This window comes from Leptinotarsa decemlineata, unplaced genomic scaffold, assembly GCF_025532065.1.
Source record: "Leptinotarsa decemlineata unplaced genomic scaffold, Ldec_3_MD MMD2_P_RNA_scaffold_5, whole genome shotgun sequence".
Taxonomy (NCBI): Eukaryota; Metazoa; Arthropoda; class Insecta; order Coleoptera; family Chrysomelidae; genus Leptinotarsa; species Leptinotarsa decemlineata.
Genome location: NW_027412532.1, coordinates 5,118,804 through 5,139,862, shown reverse-complemented (window position 1 = coordinate 5,139,862; position 21,059 = coordinate 5,118,804). Strand labels below are relative to the sequence as shown.

General features: G+C 36.5%; 1 protein-coding gene across 9 annotated transcripts in view; it reads right to left on the bottom strand.

Moving 5' to 3' along the window:
* LOC111509630 (pseudouridylate synthase RPUSD2) overlaps positions 1–21,059 on the bottom strand; it is a 321,032-nt gene that overhangs the window by 52,417 nt on the left and 247,556 nt on the right. For 7 of the 9 annotated variants that reach the window (XM_074169317.1, XM_074169319.1, XM_074169316.1 and 4 more), the window contains 3 exons: positions 20,649–20,736; positions 10,126–10,348; positions 8,626–8,713 (listed from right to left, as the gene is read on the bottom strand). In XM_074169317.1, the coding sequence (XP_074025418.1) occupies positions 8,626–8,713; positions 10,126–10,348; positions 20,649–20,736 (399 nt within the window). The remainder of the gene's footprint in view (positions 1–8,625; positions 8,714–10,125; positions 10,349–20,648; positions 20,737–21,059) is intronic. The other 2 variants (XM_074169320.1, XM_074169315.1) reach the window with 1 other exon arrangement.

Genomic DNA, 21,059 nt, shown 5'->3' with positions numbered 1-21,059 from the left:
ATTTGTGTATCAGCATAAAAAAATTAAAAAAACGACAATCAAATGTCGCCCGCGAAATTTGAGCATTCACCCAATTTTTTGAACATACCTTGTATTTTCCTTACACGGTAACTAATCTTTTTTTTGTCACATCTACGAGAGTACAATCCCATTGCTGTTTTAATCATAATGAATACAGGGATATATATCACACGTTACCTTAAAGGCTTCGCATTTCTCTACCGCAGAAAGAAACGTTCGTCCTAATACTGCGAGAACGCGACATGGAAAGGACATCAAGAATACAAATTACCGAAGAAAGCATGACACAGGGACCGCATAGGAGTGTGGGGTCTTCTATGCCCGCATTAGTTTCAGCCGTGATGTGATTTGAAAAAAATGTTCCCGGTTTTGTTCTGGAGTTCAAAGGAAATTCAATACACTAATGGCACCGCATACCGGTCTCTTTAGTAACGAATAACCTTGTGTGACGTGTGCCTTTTCGCGAATGCTTTGTTACAAAGTCTCATAGAAATCAGAAAGTATAAATATAGTTTAAAAAACTAAAAAACACGCTTTTAAAGAACATCGAACTGAAAAGTTAAAAATATTTTTTTTAAATAAGCTTAAAACAATAACGAACGAAAAATACTATTATTATTGTGAAAAAAGCGACAGATGCTTGATATACAAAAAATATGGCACAAAGCACCCACGCTTTTTCCTCAATAATATTAGTATTTTTCATTCGTTATTGTTTTAAGCTTATTAAAAAAAATATTTTAAAATGTTTACTTCGATATTCTTTAAAAGCGTGTTTTTTAGTCTTTTTAAACTATATTCATTTTATCTAAACTTTGGGATCAATCAGCCGTATATTATTTAGAAAAATGACCATTGATAATTTCCGATTCCGGAGAGAGAGCCCGAAAATTAGCTACTAAGCCCAAGGCAGCAGGCGCGCAAAAGAGGGTTACAAATAAGACAACAGGCGCGCGAGTTATTAACAAAAATACTTTTTTCAAATGAAAAAATACATGTGAAGTGAGTTTGAATTATATCAAGGAGGTTATGTACAGCGCCATCTGCCCGCGAATAGATCAAGCAATAATGTCGATAGTTACATACAGCGCCATCTGCCCGCGAATATATCAAGAAATATCAAGGAGGTTACGTACAGCGCCATCTGCCCGCGAATAGATCTAGCAATAATGCTGAAAATTCTGTCAAATACAGATCCCAATATGGAATGAAAAGAAGAGTTATAAATAAACATATATACATACAGGTGAAACTAATATAAAGCGTGTAATGTGATAAAAAATCGGCATTATTTGTTCGAAGTAGTACTGAACTGGGCAGATGTTTTTTTTTGCAGCCCTCACGAGTTTTTGTAATTAGAATTGTAACTATAACCGAAAAGTTCACCCGAAAAGTTACTATGTAATATAAACCACTAAAAACTTCAATTGTTGATTGACTTGTCGTATTCATAGATTTTGTCTACAAATTGAAAAAAAAAATCAAATATTTACACTTAGCTTTCTTTAGTGTTCGGCGCTTCGGAAAACAATATTTTTGAAGTTACACTTTTTTGGCGCGTTGGTAAATTTTTACGCTGCGCACGCCCACTATCACGAAAAATCGAAACCCGGAAGTTAGCTTCTTCTTCTTTAATTTATATGACCGCATGCTTCTCAGCCGAGGGCATTTGGCCAGACTCCTCCTGCCCATAGTGAGCAGAAGCTACGTCCGGGGGCGCAGCAGTCTCACACTAAGTGCAGTGCCACACTAAGTTGAATGATGAATGATGAATCATGATTGAATTATGCAACTAATTTTCCTTTATTTTCAGTATTTCAATATTAAATTTTACAAAAAGGATTTGAAGCTTTATATCTTCTATTAATTATCTGCGAGCGCTTTCGACAGCTGGTAGTACTGTCATCTTCTAGGTACTCCTCAAATTGAACTTGTCATCCTGTCGTCTGCCTCTTTATAAGGTCAGAGCATCTCAACTCAGGTATTTCAGGTATTTTAGGTAAATTTGCCTGTATTTGTACTGCATCAGGTACTCTTCTTTGTGTTAGATCTTCTCTAGGAATGTGCATGGTTTTGTTTAATATATTGAATGTGAGATCTTGTTGTGTTTTGATTTGTACTTGTTCCTCGATAAGTGATTTATGACTGTTAAATTTATGGATCTTCAAGTTTTCCCAAATGCGGTTTCCCTTGTTGACTTGTTTTATGAGTTTTATGTTCTCTGGTGGAGGGAAATTATATTTGTTTTGTATGGCGTGTATTGCGAGGTTTGATTTATATACTATTCGATTTATGTATGCCTTTTTGTGCTCATTGTACCTTTGGATCAGTTTTTTCAACAAAGACCAAAACAGGATATACAGTATACAATGCTTGGACTGCAACAAATTCTATATCGGCCAAACCAAGAAAAAACTGATCCAAAGGTACAATGAGCACAAAAAGGCATACATAAATCCAATAGTATATAAATCAAACCTCGCAACACACGCCATACAAAACAATTTCCCCCCCACCAGAGAACATAAAACTCATAAAACAAGTCAATACGGGAAACCGCATGGACATTTGAAATACCTGAGTTGAGACGCTCTGACCGTATAAAGAGGCAGACGACAGGATGACAAGTTCAATTTGAGGAGTGCCTAGAAGATGACAGTACTATGTATACATATATATATATATATATATATATATATATATATATATATATATATATATATATATATATATATATATATATATATACATGAAAATATATATATATATATTACATGAAAACATATACCTTCTGGACGTTTTTTAAGGTTCATATTCAATTTTTTTGAAATGATTTTTTCAACCTGTAGGCAAACTTCATAAATATGACTAGTTACTGACTAATTGAACATTTCAGTAGTTTATATTACGCACTAACTTGTCGTGGTGAATTTTTCAGTTAGCCCGTATTATACTCTAGCAGATACTCTATATATTTAGCTTTGTTTATTTTTCAGATACTCAAAAAACAGTAAGAAGTATCGAGTCCTTCACACAAATTTATTCTGCAATAAAAAAGGTTTGATTATATAACTGTGAAATTTATTTCAGATGACCTGAAATTAATTTCACTGGAGATACCCTATGCGATAACTCCATAATCAATTGTGTTTCGTATTGTTGTAAATGAGCAAGTAGTAACCTGCCCACAAATAGACAGTTATGCATTTGTCTTGTTGCGAATATTCTAACATTTTAACATTCTAACTTTGTATAGAAGAAGAATATAGTATAAGTTGAACATAAAACAAAAAAATGTCCTATCTAGGTCCTGCAAGACATTCAGCAGCAAGTATTTTTGGACTAATGATTTCGCAAATGATTGAAACCTTCAGTTAGTTTTTTCACAATGCAAGCATATTTAGGAATGAACAGATATTTATGCTGGAACATACATGCAAAATACAGAACCAGTATTCCTAAACGAAAACAGGGGTATCCATAATATTGATTCAAAACTGTTGTGCTGATTGGCAGTACTGATATGCTATAAGTCGAATAAAACGTGTCGACAAAGTACAAGGTTCAATCCTTATCATACATTTAAAAGAACCATGGAAGCAGAAAAACTGAAACGACTGCAACTGATAGACCTTTTACTTACATATTAATGAGTTAATTGAATAAAATCCAAAATCCCGATAGAAACTTTTGCGCTCAACCTTTTGTGGGGGCGTTGGATGTATGTGAAACTTTATTTTGAAAAAAATATGAGATGATTCTCATCATTATGTCACTTTCAAGCAGCAATGACAAATTCAATAATTGTCAGATACAATCCTTGAGAAAACAGTAAATATTTTGATTACAGAAATTTTATATCGTTGAATTCGTAAAATTTTTCACCGACCCTGTAAAACTTTTACTTTGAACATTGGAAGATTTTACAAGCCAATAGTTTCATGAGCTGATGATTTACTAATTGGAATTTGCAGCTAAGTCGTCACCTAGATGTCTGCTTTAATTTTCTCACATTATTCTTTGGAGAAATAACAAAATTTCTGAAATTTCTTCAGTGAACAACTATACTTGTGAACATTTGGCATAAACTACTAGAGAAAATATGAATACTTCATTAAGAGCTATGAATAACATTTGCTATTGATTATCTTGATCTTTACCAGTATGATAATCACAAAATTTGATGTTTTATTGAGATCTGAGCATATACAATCATGAATCTATTCAGTCTTCTGGAAACACATTTTGTGCTCAATTAGAGTGTACAAACTATTTGACGATTTGGAGATTTCAACAATAAATGAATCACTGACAACAAGTTCAGCAGAATCATTTGACAAAATTATGCATTTGATTCTGTCCTAGAAAAATATTGTAACGGTAACTTTTCAATTTTTTCTAACCAAAAAAGATAGATACATATGTTACAAAAAGTGACACACAGTTGTTTTTGTTTTTTTGAAGTATTAAAAAAGTTATATCGTAAAAATCAATTTGTTTAAAATAATTTGTTATATGAAAATATAAATTCAAAAAAATTTTTTTTTCAGAATATCAAGGAGTAATTGAAATTATGATTTTGAAAAAATCGTTCCTTAATATTCGTATTTAGTAGCAAAAAAGTTTTTAATCAACAAATAATGCATTTGTAAGCAATAAAAATTTTTTTAAAGGAACGATTTTGTTTTTAAAAATCATAATATTCATGACTGATGAAAATCCTCCCAAAAAAAATTCATATTTCTTATGAACAATACATTTGTTTATAACAATTTTTTAAACAAATAGAGCTGTTCATAATGAAAAATCATTTTTATGTAACTTTAAATAATAAGAATACGAATAAATTTAAAATTCTTCATTGCTTGAATTTAATTTTTCACTTTGGTAGTATTAAAAAAATATGTCGAAAAAATTAATTTGTTTAAAATTAATTGTTTAATAAATAAATAAAGAAAATATAAATTGAAGAAAAGATTTTTTTCAGAATATCAAAGAGTAATAGAAATTATGATTAAAAAAAATAGTTCCTTAATATTCGTATTTGGTAGCAAATAAATTGTTAATGAACAAATAATGCATTTGTGAGCAATATTTTTTTTTAAGAAACGGTTTTGTTTTTAAAAATCATAATATTCATGACTGATAAAAATCCTCTCAAAAAAATTTCATATATCTTATGAACAACACATTTGTTCATAACAATTTTTTAAACAAGTAGACCTTAACATTATAAAAAATCTTTTTTATGTAACTTCAAAAAATAAGAATACGAATAGATTTCAATACTGAAAACTAAATTTGCATTGCTTTAATTGAATTTTTCACTTTTTAACGTCTTTGATTATTAATAACGAAGTGAAAATCAAAATTTTCTAAATTTTCCAACGGAAATCTTTTTTGGAGGCTTTCAAGAAAACCTCCAAAAAGTAAACAAAATTTGGGGTTTTTAGTTTTGGAAATTATCAGGGTTTTTATGTAAATTTAAAATTTGTAAAAATTTGTTGATTACCTAAAGTATATCTAATGAAATAATCACGGGAATTTTTTTCCATGGATTTTCGTTTTCCAAGTGTCTAGAAGGTATGTGATTTTTTTCTTAATAATGATATTTAATGGGTTAAAATAATTCTTATTGTTTTCACCTCTAAATTAAATTAATGAATATTGGTGATAGAGTCCTATGAGTTGAGACTTTTTTTAGAAAATCTCCTCCCTTTCAGGGGTCTTTTTTCAAATTTCGGATATCTTCAATATTTTCCGAGATATTTGCAAAAAACCAAACCTTCCAATTTTTTACTGAATCGTTTATAACGCCCCTCTTGAAATTTTTCAAAAAGTTGTTAGTGGTCAATCGAATGAGTCTTGGATCATAATTTTCGACTCCCTTGGACAGAAGTTTAAAAAAAAAGGGTCTTGTGACCGAGACTGTATATTCTGTCCTTATTGTCAATTGAAGTTGTTGATGGAAATTTGATAGAGATATATAATAATAATAACGTTTATTGTGCAAAAACAAGTTTTATACACGAAGGGAAAAGGGTTAGCCGGAGGCTATCTCCCACCCGTCCCATAATTAGGAAAAAAAATAAGCATACAGTAAGACTATAAGTAACAGTTACAATAGACACAGAAATAATATAAAAAACCTATTATGGAGATAATATAAAAGATTACGATCATTTTTTTGAACATCTAAGAAATGAATTTCCGAAGTTTTTTTCAATTGATATATAGACAAATGAATATACGGTAATAAATTATTTAGATACTTCGGTCCAAAGTAAGAAAAACATCCCTCAACTTTGGTGGTAACATGATATGGAATGGTGAATGTATCTTTTCTTAAATTGATAGAATGATTATCAGATCGCTTACTAATTAATCTGAACAAGTAATTGGGAGTTTTGCTTTCCAATAGTTTATATAAGAATACAGATATGAGATAACGAATTCTAAACTCAATATTCAGCTGATCTAATTTCAATAAATATGGAGTTACATGATCACGGTAGTTTATGCAGCACACAAATCTCATACAAGCATTTTGTATGCGTTGAAGTTTGTGAAGTTTGTTAAATCAATGATTGAACTAATTTTAGTTTTGTTTCTTGAGAAAGCTGAAACTTGAACTTGTTTAAGGATTTCAGTTTGGAAAAGCAAGTTTTGTAAATGTGTTCAACGTGCTCGTTGAACGAGAGAGTGTTATCAATATATACACCTAAATTTTTTGCTGAATTCACCCAGTCAATCGGTTCATTGTCAAGAAAAAGATGGAAATTTGTTTCAACTTCATTTCTTTGTAGGTCAGATTCTAAACATAGGGCTACTGTTTCATTTGGATTTATTAGAAGGCCTTGCTTTTTGGAAAATAAAAGTGTATTTTCTAAATCTAAGTTCATCCTGGTGATAGCATGGTAAATATTATTAGATTGACTTGTCAGATATAATTGAAAATCATCAGCATATAAATGTACGTCGCACTGGGATAACGTGGCAGGAAAGTCAAAAATGAAAAGAGAGAACATTAATGGACCTAGAATGCTACCTTGTGGTACACCAGAAGAAGTGTCCTGAAGATGAGCATAATTGATCATTATCCAGTATAACCCGTTGAGCCCTTCCTGTGAGATAGCTTCTCACCCAATCTAAAGAACTGTATTCAAACCCAATGTATTTTAGTTTACTCAGCAATAGTTTGAAGTTTACCAGATCGAATGCTTTGCTTTGATCAAGCATAACCAAAAATGGGACCATCGATTTGTCCCGAGAAGTAGTGATATCATTGATAACCTTCAACAGAGCAGTGTTGGTACCGTGTTTCTGTCGGAATCCAGATCGCACTTCTGGAAGTAAGTTAGCTGTATCCAAATATACTTTGATTTGTTGTGTTATTATTATTTCAAAAATTTTTGAGAATGCTGGTAAAATACTTATTGGGCGTAACTCGTTGAAACAGGTAGGTATAGGTATTTTGGAAGTGGGTAAAATGTTAGCAATTTTCCCAAGATCAGGAAAAATGCTTTGCCTCAGAGACTCATTGAAAATATGTTTTACTTCATCTATGCAATATGGAATAATAAATGAAATCATTTTAATATATTATCGATACCGAAAGCATTTGATTTAATTTTATTGATAGCTTCAAAGATATCCTTATTGGATATTCCCATAAACGAGAAACTTGCATTGATATTGAATCTGTTATAAATATAAAATAATAAGGTATCACTGTTAATTGTAGAATTTCCAGTAACATTAAGAAAAAAATTATTAATTTATTCTGGATTACGCAGTTCTTGCGGTAAACTGTTGGTTTGTGAAGAACGCTTTGTATTCACGCCCCAATATGACAGATTTATCCGAATTGCTTTAGAATTTTTTTTATTTTTGTTTACAATATATTGCATATATGCTGTTTTTTCGCGTTTCAGAGCGTCATTAATGTAATTCCGTAGAGTTACATAATGTAATGTAGAGTTACATATATGATATTTTTGCTGCTAGATAAAATAACGTACAGTTTGTTATACAAGAACTCACTTGGCAGTTATAAATAAAAGTAAAACTATTATTCATGAAATCTGGGCCATTCAATTTCCTTCATTCTCTAGAAAATATCGAGGAGTTTATCAGTAGCAATCAGTAGCTTCACACAATTATTGAAATGTTTTCGACTCCTTTCTGACGAGTAGTCAGTTGATATAAATTTTTTTTCAGCCTTAAAAATTTCATTAATTCTAGGGACTCCATGAAAAAGAATCTATTCTGATAAAAAATATGTACAGTTCAATTTTTTATTTATCTAGTTCTTAGTGCATGGTCTAGATATTCAATATGAGGACCTCTTGAATTGGATTTTTCGAATTTGTCGAATATATGAATTCAAATCGATGTTTATCTACGAAAATACAATTACTTCATATAAAATATACTGATTTTGTATATTAGAAAACGAAGAATTTCAAAATCATCGACTCCTTATGTAACATTTTTTTATAGAGAATAATGACGCTAGGCCGATAAATCGAAGAGAATTAGTAAACAGTTTTGAATCAACATTTTGGACCACCCCCGTAGATGGCAGTCTTGAGGGCCACTTACAGGGATAGAGGCAGGTTTGTTGACCACCACTATGTCTTCGTCCATGTGTACAATGGCGATGGGTTGACTAGTGACTGGTACTTCGTGCCTGTAACATACAGGTACGTCCTAAAGTACGAAACATGATGGATATCAGTATATTAGTATGGTGATAACAAAGGACACTGAACAAAGTTTGTTAAGTCCAGGGCTGAAACTAAGTAAGCATTATGGGCGTCAATTCAATACATAACACAAAGGAAATGAGTTCAAAACTGATCTTAATAAAAACGTTATTTCCCCTTGAATGGTCTGTCATTTCTCAAAACTGCTTTTGAATAACGACTATCCAAAAAATGAACAGCCAGAAAGCACAGTATGTTTCCAAATGTCATATCATTATTCAAGGAGGTGATTCTTCAGACGGTTCTGAGAAGAAATTACTTCTAAAATCATATCCTCAAGACTTTCAACTTTTATTATGAGCCTCGTATGTGTCTGAAGCTATCAAGTTCAAACTCGACACGTTTCACTAACCTTCTGTTTGAGTCTGTTTGAAAATCTGTTTTTCCGTTAACCAGCTATCGCCCCTCTACGAACGACAACTCTCAAAATTTGAAACTTGTGTGAGCTGAGGACTAACGAGGTCTTACCTTCTAACGTATGATTCCTAGCACGGGTTGGACGCTAGGGAGTGAAAATCGATCGTCCGGCCTAGCGACTTGAACCACCGGTTCACACAGCGGTCGATTGAGTGAGTCGAGCAAACCACCCACGTCAACCTGACCGGTTACCGTCCCACCTGGTATCAATGGTCGGACGAGAAACAGATAGAAATCGTTTCATCTGTTGTGCATAATCCCTTCGAGAAATACCTCAGAAGATATAAGTTTCACCCCCGTAAATGAAGGTTTATACAATAGTACAGTCATTTAAAGTTTCATCTGCGGAAAAATTACCACTGGGCTGAATTTTGGTATACACCTTTATTATTGCGTTTTAATGAAGATATGGAAAATCAACATTGATATCGTGCCGGCTAAAAAAGTTATAAGGACCAAAAGGTCACGAAAATCAGTTTTTCGGGAATATCTCGCGACCTATGGCTCGGAGGTCAACAAAGATATTTGCGAAAAACTGATTTTCGTAACTTTTTGACCCTTATAACTTTTTTAGCCGGCACGATATCAATGTCGATTTTTCACATCTTCATTGAAACGCCATAATGAAGATGTATATCAGCTCAGTAGGGATTTTTCCGCAGATTGAGGTTTAAAAAACCTAAAATGACTGGATTACAAGTTTATGGCTTACTATCTCTCATTCCGAGGTGAGCCCCCTGATATTCCTGGTGTACACCTGGTGTACACTATTACATTTTATTCTCTAGGTGAGTCCAGAGACCGCATGGCAGTATTTACAAACTAAACCTACCAAACCTCACTGTTCCTACAGATTCCTACTTCGTCCGAGCTTCATCATTTACCAACAGCCTTAAGCAAATGCAGTGACGTCACTTACCTATGTACAATGTTGGCCAGAAGATCATTGTGCTTTAGTTTATAGTCAGTGGGAACTTTTTCATAATTAACGGTCAGAGTACCCGCTTCGATGCACCTCTCGTATTCTTCGGCTGGGTGGGCTCTGAACTCTCTGGAGAAGATGTCGAGGATTTTTTCGCCGACCCAGCGGCCTTTCGTAAACGTCGTGAATGTGAAGTAGTACGGGTATACTTTCCTGAGACCTATAACAAAAATTAAAGGTTCAGATAGTAATAGATGAAAATTAATTTGATTCAATTCCAGTTTACAGATGATATTCAGTTTGTGTTTCATAAGAATAAGGTCTTTGCGGGGGTTTTAGTAACTGACCAAAAGGAACTGTAAGCGTTTTCAAAGACTTATACAATTCTGATGAGAAAAATAAAAATCCAAACTCCATGAAATCACATAAAGTAAACTGCTTGTACATCCTAAACAGCTGAATCATACAGTTGTGGAAAACAAATATCGGAACATACGAATCCGTATGCATTTTGGACGGGGTTCGCGATAGCACCGACCAATTTGATAAGAAAGATTCACATTCAGCTAAGTTGATCAAAACAATTATGTGACGAAATCATTTTCTTGAACTGGAAATTATTAAAATACTAGTTGTTGCTCGCGGCTTTGCCCGGGTAGAATTTGGTTTGTCATATTTAGTTTCGTGACAGTCCATTTTAAATAAACAGTAACAATATATTTTCATTAACCCAAAACTTCAGGTTTCTAACTTCAAAACAATATTTAAATCCCTATTTTTTTCCCTTTGAGAGTTGAAATTCCTGATTCCCTTTCCTGATGCCCATTTTGAATAGTGTCAGTAAAAAAACTGAAAGGATTAGAATGGAATACATTGGTAATCCTTCTAATCCTACTCCTACTAATGTTATAAAGGCGTAAAGCTTGTGAGGATGGACGAATGTAATGTATGTATTTGAGTATTTTACTTTTTCGCGCCTGAACAGCTCAACGGATTCAAATGTATAAGTTGGTATATAGATAGATCATAACCTGGAATAACACATAGGGTCGGTTCCAACGGTAATGCGGGTAAAGCCGGTGAACACCTAGTATTGAACCTAGAATCTTGAAATATGCAGGTAGGTTCCCGTAGGTTGGGCTACCTATCGGGCGCGTCCCTAGGTGGTGGATAGGGGAACGGCCAGAGGACGGGGGGTCCTGTCCGGGAAACCAATGTGGCCTTACGGACGAGGTCGCCGGACTCCTAGTCAGTTGCAGGAATAAGTAGGGTGAGGGGAACTAAAACTCCCCAAAAGCCTTTGCGAAACGTGTCACCGTGGACCAGCCTACTCAAGCTAGGATGTAAGGATTCGTGCCGACAGCTGAATGGCCGCATGCGGTTCCTTGGGGAACCAGGCGAAACCTCACTGTGATCAGCCTTCCTTTGTAATGCAGGCTCTGCAAGAGTTGGCCATCTCTTCCCCTGCTACTCATGGAAACACACATAAATGAAATAATAAACACACATAACAAAAACCAATCCCAAGGCTGGAAAGAAGTGCTCACCTCAATCTATGGTGGTGGCTGGGGACGAACAGAAATGTCCACCCCAATCTACCGCTTGGAATGAGGCTGGACATGGCAGATCACCTCATGTTATACAAAGGCCAAGGCGTAAGCTCATTTGCAGCGCCGAGTCCAAAAGGAGGAAGAGAGTGATAGAGGCAGGAGTGGCAGCAACTATAAGTACACTCTCCTCCACCCCCACTCCACCTCCAAAAGCAAGGGCACTTCCTGCGGCGGGCGCCAAGAGCTCCGCCTTGAATAAAGGCAAGAAATCGGCTGCCCCTGCAGAAAAGCGCACTCACTTGAGCACCTCCACGGAGGGAACCCCAAGAAGGTTGAAGAAGCCGCGCAATGAGAGTAATGTTGCTGCACATTCCAAAACCTTCGCGGAGGCCGCCGTGAGACACCTCAAGGTTGCCAAAGAGAGTGTGTGTTCGGCAAGTATTGGCCTACACCTGCCGATATAAAGGAGATGTCTCCTAGTGACCTGTCCACCTTCCTGGATAGGAAAGGATGGACGATGATCTAGGAGGACAATTCCTACAATGGGACACATGTGGCCGAAGTGCTGTGGGCCTACACTCACCCTCCCTACTCTATCGATACAGATGTAGGTTCTTTGTATACGTGCCCAATTTATTATCGACCTTTTTTGGGTATTTTTATCTTCCACAATCTGAAAAATATGAAAAACTAACAGATACTTTTCACGAACCATTTACAGCTTTTCATAAAACCAATGAGTTTCAGTCATGCAAGTTGAAGTCTCCATTGGAAAAATTGTTGAGTAACCAATTGCCTCCAGTGTAATATTAAACCATCCATCATAAACGCCAGTATAAAATATTTCCTACAACAGCACACTTAATATCCTAAACGTCGTCCAAACTACCCTCCTCCCGTGTCTTTATTAATACCCCGAAAATCCACAAACTAGAAGTTTGTGTTCTGTGATAAACGTAATAAATTCTTCTACGAATGTCGCTGACACGCTACAAATATTTCATTCACGAAGAGAGCTCTGTTAAAGTTCTCGAAAATGGAATATTAATTTCGATTCAACTTTTGTATTCGAGTTCGAATGAAATAAAACTCTCTTCAGTGTTTGATTCGAATATAATGACTTTTGAGAATTCCGTATAATACGATACTTCTGAAATACGCTTTCGTTTCGAGTGGTCTATGGAATAAAGGTGTAGGGTGTGGTACAGAGTATTGAAAAAGTCTTCCCTTTGTAGTTGAGCTCCACTGATTGTGTGATGTATTATGACGAACAAAGTGTAGTATGAGGATTGAGCTTGCCAATATGTTCCTTTAGCTCAGTGTATTCTGGGACTTCCTGTCCCGAGTATAAACCTGTGTTAAATAGCTTGAATGCTTCTGAAGGTCCTGTTCCAGATGGTACTTCTCCATAGTGTAGCTGTTTCCTATCACGACTTTCACAACTTCAACAACTGTGGTGAACAGAGCATTTTTCCAGACTTCTGGACCCCTGTATACAAATCTGGCGAAAAGTATGATATTACAAACTACAGAACAATCTGCATCCAAAGTAGCATTTGTAGCATCTGACTCTGTGTTCTGTTTTATTTGTATTTTGTAGGGTTTATTGAACACAAACCTGGTTTCCATTGCATCCCTGATTGCCTGCAGCAGAGGTTGCGCAGTAAGCGCTTCTCGCCATAGGCTCAGCTTCAGTTGACCCATTCCTACTTCGAGGTTTACACCAGCCATGCGCAATCGTAACCTACTTAACGCAAACTCCTTAACATACAGGTCCAGAGGGGTCAGACCCATAATTAATTCCATTGCCACGGTTGGCGTCGTTCTTGTGGCTACTATGATGTTTAAAAAAGCCAGTCGATATATTTGATATAATTTTTGGATGGCCGTTTGCTCTACTTTGTAGGTGTAGGTGAGAGTTCCATGTTAACTTCCTGTCGAGGATAGTACCAAGGTATTTCACCTCTTCAGAGAAGTTCAATTTGCTTTTGAAGATTTCGGAAGGTTTCGAGCCCGATAAATTTCTTTTCCTGGTGGAAAGGACCATCTCAGTCTTCTTGGGATTGATCGAAAGTAGCATTCCTCAAGTTCAAGATTCGGATTCCGGTCAGGGAAATCAACTGAACTCATCTGATTGTCTATGAAGATTATCACTTGCCAAGTTCCATTCCATTTAGATATATTTCAACATGGCGTTCGATGAAGTCAACCATACTCGTTCATTACAAAAACTTGAACATATTGGAATTTGCGGCAACCTTTTATCTTGGACACGAAGCCATCTCACTAATCGGATACAGATAACTCAAGTTAACGGAATTAAATCTTTTGGAAGTTGAGTACCATCCATTGTTCCCCAAGAATCCCATTTCGGGCCATTGTTCAAGGTTTTTATGGAGGATATTCAGTACTGCTTCTGTGATGCAGAATTTTTAGGCTTCGCAGATGATTTGGAAGTTTACAACGAAATCGATTCACCGAACGACTGTTTAGAACTACAGGACAAGCTGAACCAACTATCCAGTTGGTGTTTTGGCAATGGTAAGACACCTCAAGGTTGCCAAAGAGAGTGTGTGTTCGGCGAGTCTTGGCTTACACCTGCCAATATAAAGGAGATGTTTCTTAGTGACCTGTTCACCTTCCTAGAAAGGACAGGATGGATGATGACCTAGGAGGACAACTCCTAGGGAGGATGTACAATGGGTCACATGTGGCCTAAGTGCTGTGAGTCTACACTCACCCTCCCTACTCTACAAATACCAGACCAGAATACATGTAAATGCCATTCCATAATTTTCAACCTTAAACATATTCCCTACATATACTATAAATCAAGTTCCAACCAGTAATGTTACATACATGAAAGACTTGGGTTTGCTCCTAGACAGCTCACTTCAAATCCCACATGTCAGCCACTGTTAATGAGTCTTTCAAAATATTAGGCTTCCTAAGAATTCGCACCTCAGATTTCACCGATATCAAATGCTTAAAAATTTTATACTGCTTTCTGAGAGGATCTCATCTTGAATACATACTTGTAGCGTACTGTAAACATTGATTGATTAACAACAGCAAATAGTTTGAAAATACCAGTTGTCTGGTATTGTCATTTGCTTGATGCTGTTTCGATGTTTAATATCCTCCCATCTTCTTAATATATCACGAAAACATTCTTGGATCGTTTATTATTAACCCAATGCCATTATTCTCCATATAACAGACATGTTGGCCTGGATACTTCGAATTGCTAACAATTCAATCAATTTGTTATTGGTGCCGTGCTGGGTTAAATATACGGTTTCATTGCTTGAAATAATTGAGTTATGAAGTTACCACCTTCCTACGTCGGATATTCTCAACTTTTCTCTCGGCAGGCTCAGTGTGGAGAGCATATTTGCCATGAAATTAATGGAAATCCAATCAGTCCAGATGACTGTGCGACGAGAGATGAATACATTACGAAAACTGATACGTAGAATGAAATTTCAGCACTTCTGAGACACAGTCATGTGAATTAACATTTCTGTTTTTGTTTTTCATGCCTCTGTTTCTCAACAGAATTCCAGTTCTCAAATCAACTTTCAAATTGTGTTTTCATCTTCTTGATTGCTCTCAAATTTCGTCAGATGTTCGTGATGCCTTCTAAGGTCATTGATTTTTCACAAGGTTTCATTAAACTTGTAGGGCGAAAATTCTCGGCCTCTCCTCACGGCTATGGCGTGATTTATGGCAATTTAAAAACTGATAATGGCATCAAGAGGACCTTAAAAAGTGTGTTTGGTGCATAAGTGTGAATAAAGTCGAAGAAACAGCTTCCCCACACCATTTTGACCTTGACTGACATCACACGTTGATCTGTGTGCAAGGACGTATGACCTTGGAGGGATGACCTTGAGATTGGAGCATTTATCCGGTAAGTGGCCTTGAAGTTCATTTTTGAAAAACGTCTTTGAAATATGTGCATGCCATATGACTTTGAACGTTGAGTGTGAACATGGATTTTGACCTTGAAATTAGGAGAGAGATTACATACACGGTAAAAGCAGGATTTGACATTGTCCTTTATGTGTAGTCATACGAGTTTGTCTACCAACTGATGAGCGGTCCTTCCTGTAAGCCCATCTCTCTCTCTCTGTCTCTCTCTATTATAAAAACAATTTAAATTTTTCACTAAGTCGCCTTCTGTTCGGGAGACATTTTGATTTTTTTCTACATATCTTCCATATAATTGATGCAATCCTATTCCCACGTGGACATCCGGTCCATCCCGGCCTCTAACCGGCGTGAATGGGGGTAGGTGGTATGTAAATCCATTTCAGTACTCCCACGTGAACATCCGGTCCACCCCGGTGATATTTCTCTTTGAACACTTAGAAATCTTTTCACAACTCTCGTTAACACTGCTCCTTATATTCAATATAATGCTTGCACGTTCATTAACGGCGAACAATCACAACACAAACTGAGCTCCATCTCCAACAATGGCGTCCACGTACTTTTTTTGTGGACGGTCGTTATCGGCACGTCTGTCCACCGCCATGTCAGATATGAAACTCTGCTAGCCCATCAAGTTGATGAATGGATAGAAGTCGCAGCAGCAGTCAAAAAATTCAGCACGTCCGCCTCTAGGTAAATCTCGCAACAAGCTTTTAAATCATATAAAATGTGTAACATAATAACTTGGTATGTAGAATTATATTAAAATTGAGGGTAGAGTCATAATGTTGATTCTGGGTCCTACCCCCGCCAGAATTCGTATTGTTTCGACAACAGAAAAATCTTGAAAAGTTGAGAAAAATGTCTCCAGAGTGTGACACCGCAAGTGAGGTGGATCTGGAACATCGAGAATCGAGAAGTCCATGAAACATCGAAAGTAACTGATTTTTTCCGTCTTATATTTATTCACAGATATTTATATACACACAGCATTCACATACATTACAGTAATACCTAATGAATCACCTGATGTATTCTGGTTCAATGTATGATTTGTAGTGAGCATAATTGATTATTCATATTGATATTTTGCTTCAGCTTATTTGGTATCAGCCATTCATCAACTTCTTGAGTCAGTTCTAATTACAGATCCACACACCAGATTTTAACTTCTACTTCATCTTCTACTCTAAGAAAGTTGTTACAATGAAAATGAATGAGAGGATTTATACATCACATTTTTTCACTTCTAAAAATGAACGCTTCAATTTGTTTACATTGTGATCACTTCCCTAAAATAATAATGAGGTGAAATTGAGAGTTTGGTTTATGAACCAGCGAAAAAATCAGTATTCACCTAGAGTGTTGCTTTTGGAATTTGAGGAGAATAATGTTGTATGATCATATGGATTTCTATATGTACATTATATCCAGCTCTCTCAATTTAATGTTCAACCGTGTCATATACTAGGTGTTTCCCATGGGTTAGGCGGATAGGGGAACGGCCAGAGAACTGGAGGCCCTGTCCGGGAAGCCAATGTGGTCTTACGGACGGGGTTGCCGGACTCCTGGACAGTGGCAAAAGTAAGTGAGGTGAGGAGAACTGAAACCATCCAAAAGCCTTTGCAAAACATGCCACCGTGGACCAGCCTCCCCAAGCTAAGGTGTGAGGAATCGTGCCAGACATCTGAACGGCCGCAAGGTGATATACGGTCACGAACGATCCCCTTAGGACACTGGGCGGAACCTCATTGTAATCAGCCTACCTCTGGTAATGCGGGGCTCTGCCAGAGGTGATCAACTCTTCTCTTGCTACTCGTGGGAACACACATGAAGGAAACAACAGAAACAAAAACCAATCCCGAGGCTGGACATAAGTGCTCACCTCAATCTATGGCGGTGGCTGGGGATGAAAAGAAATGTCCACCCTAATCTAGCGTTTGGAATGAGGCTGGATATAGCAGATCACCTCCAACAGCAAGGGCATTTCCTGCGGCGGGCACCAAAAGCTCCGCCTTGAATGATGGCAAGAAACCGGGTGCCTTTGCAGGAAAGCTCCTTCACTTGTGCACCTCCACGGAGGGAACCCCAAGAAGGTTGAAGAAGCCGCGCAACGACAGTAATATTGCTGCACCTTTCAAAACCTTCGCGGAGGCCACTGTGAGACACCTCAAGGTTGCCGAAGAGAGTGTGTGTTCGGCGAATTTTGGCCTACACCTGCCAATATAAAGGAGATGTCTCCTTGTGACCTGTTTACCTTCCTGGAAAGGACAGGATGGACGTAGAGCTAGAAGGACAACTCCTCTGGAGGATATACAATGGGCTGTGAGTCTACACTTACCCTCCCTAGTATACAGATACCAGATGTTTCTAGCATAACTGTTCATCTTGAGAACATATAGATTTCTATCTGTACGGTATATCCGGCTCTCTCAATTTTCTTCTCGATCGTTTCATAAACTAGGTGTTTCCAGCATGTTCTCAAGATGATCAACTTCACATTAGATTGCGAGTTTTCAAATTATCAAAGCCCGTGTACATAGAATGTTATTTATCATCAATGAAAATAATTATTATTTTCTTCTACACACGACGTTCCTACCCAATCTCCAATTCATTTATTATTTGACTTTTTCAATCGGTTCTCACTCTCCGCCGATACCTTCCTCAAAGAACATATTTCTTTTCATACCAGATGGATATACGAAATAAATCGTCCGTCATGTCCAATGCCGAGCAAGGTGCCATTTATCAACGTACAAAGGTCAGGAGAAAAACTCCATTCTCCAATATTAATACCGTTATCCAATTTTATTGCAGCTATTGTACTCCCGCCAACATTATTCCCACATCACGTTCGATAAATTAATCAAAGCTCCCTGTATTTCTATTTCGGGGTTTTATTCCACGCTCCCGATCGAGAATCGTATTCCGAACATAATTTATATGGGAGCGGAAGTGACATTATGGGCAACATCGTCCGCAGGGTTTTCGGCTCGTGCAGGAGTTGATTTTGTCGTTGTTTAGTGACTGTAAAGCCCTAGTAATTGTTCCGGGATGCGACAAAGTTCTTGTGAGTGCAGGTTGGATAGCGGTTTCGCCTGAGTTGGTTATTTATTCTGTAGACAGTAAATTTTGAAGGGGCTAGGATTGCACTGTCGAAATTTATATGCGACGGAACAGACTTCATGGTAGCACACTGATTATTATCAGATTTATCTTCGTCAGTCCATAATAGATCATAAGTCTCTCGTGAATCCACGGGGGTCCATCTGGACCACTTTGGCTATCACTGCCATGTTTTCTTGTAAGGGAAGATATTGTCGCCTTTACTTGCTCTGGAGTTTTCTTTAAGGATAATCGAGTCCAGCAATGCATTTGCGCTTCAGCCTAAGACCACTGATGAGACTTATAGCAGATTGAAAAAGCGCTCTATGGTCTTTGATCGTAAACGGGCTCAAATTGGCACTGATTCCATCTGATTATTTCATGTTCACACAACGCCAAAAACTGGGAATCGTTTAAAAAAAATGTACTGAGGAAGCGTCACTATGATTCTGTCCACAATTTCCAAAACGAAAAGCAAACGTTTTTTTCACGTATGCAAACAAAATGTTCGCCGAGTATAATCTTTAATAGAGGATTAATCCACGCCATATCGACTCCATCTTGAAATGTAGTTTACAACAATAGGGAGACGTTGATAAATCTCCCCACAATGATAGTAATTTCCATAACAGAACATTATCAGAATAATTCAATAAGTATCACGACAACCCAACGAGATATCAATCCACAGTATGATTATCACTTACCATAACTTATGAATGAATTATCCCATCAATTCATCGGCCACGGGTACCTACACATAATGATCCGTATTTGAACCTTTGCATCACGAGGGTTTTAACAAGATTCTGACCGTAACATTCTAATCACGAACGGAAATACCCAAATATTGATATTGGATAATATATGAGCGTTATGGATTTGAATTATGGGTGTTTGTACTCGTAGAATTATTGTATTTTGTGTGAATGAAATGAGTTAAGATCAACTGATCATATGCAGATAATGATGGTACAGTATAGGGTCCTTCATTAAGAGTTTCGTGTCTTTAAATTTGAATAAAACAAGTTGTGTGTGAGATGTCATCGAAATTTTTTATTCGTTTAAAAGACCTACTCATTAATGTCATTATGTGTGGATAGATGTATCTATCTTCTCCTCTTCAAAGTAAGGCATACAAAAGCGTTAAACCACAGATAATAAGGTTCATATACTTTATAACTATTGAAATGCTCAAAAAATACGATCGCGGTGCTTTGATACACGTCTATGACATCGTGACAGGTGATGAATCGTGGATTTACGCGTATGATTTCGAAAGTAAACAGCAGTCGACTGCATAGGTGTTTCAGGATGAGCACGAAGCACTTGCAAGCAAGTGGTCGCCTGTTTTTTCGGAAAAACTGGACATGTCGCAACCGTACCACTAGAATAACGCAGATAGGTCAATTCTGTGCCATTTGTTTGCCAGTTATCTTCCAAGAAATCAGGAAAACCAACCGCCGAAGACGTATCACTCTTCACCACAACAATGCGAGCTCTCACACATCGGCTCAAACAAGTGCATTTTTGATCACGCAAAACATCGATTTTCTGAGTCATCCGCCGTATAGTCCTGACCTGGCACCGAATGACTTCCTTTTATTCCTGCACGTGAAAAACAAACTGAGAGGTCAACGTTTTTCGACACCTGAAGAAGCGGTTGTTGAATTCAGAATGCATGTTTTGGAGATACCTCAATTGGAGTGGCAAAAGTGCTTCGACAATTAGTTCAAACGCATGCAAAAGTGTATAGATCTTCATGGGGAATATTTTGAAAAACAATGAAGTGTTTTTTGATGATTAATATTTGTCTATCCAGAAATATAACAGGCAATCCTCTTATTGGGAGTGTCGTTTTCATTACAGGTATCATCTTCGTTATTTTATATTGTTCAGATATTCAAATGTTAAGTATTGACTTACCATTTTCTATGTAATATGATGTTTCGTTGTAACGATCATCAGTAAATCCAGGACGTTTTGCTTTCAGCGCTTTGGTTTCTAATTTTGCCTGAAACAAAAATCAATTCTTCAGTTCATCATGTTTGATTTCAACGTCTTCTGATTCAGAATTCATTGGGAAATTGATTCATATTTTATTAAATGAGGATGTGGTTATTGCTGTATATTTGTAATTTCAATAGTTTTCATAGTTTTTTTTCTCTCAGAAAGTTAGACCTTTACATTCATATAAGACAAAATCTTACAAGTCATATTCACAAAAACTTATCACCCACAGTATAATTGATTTCCAAAATGTTTGAGAAATTCTATAATCCACGGTAACAAATATCAGTTTGAGACATCCATAAAAACTCAGAATGGGTTTTTCTT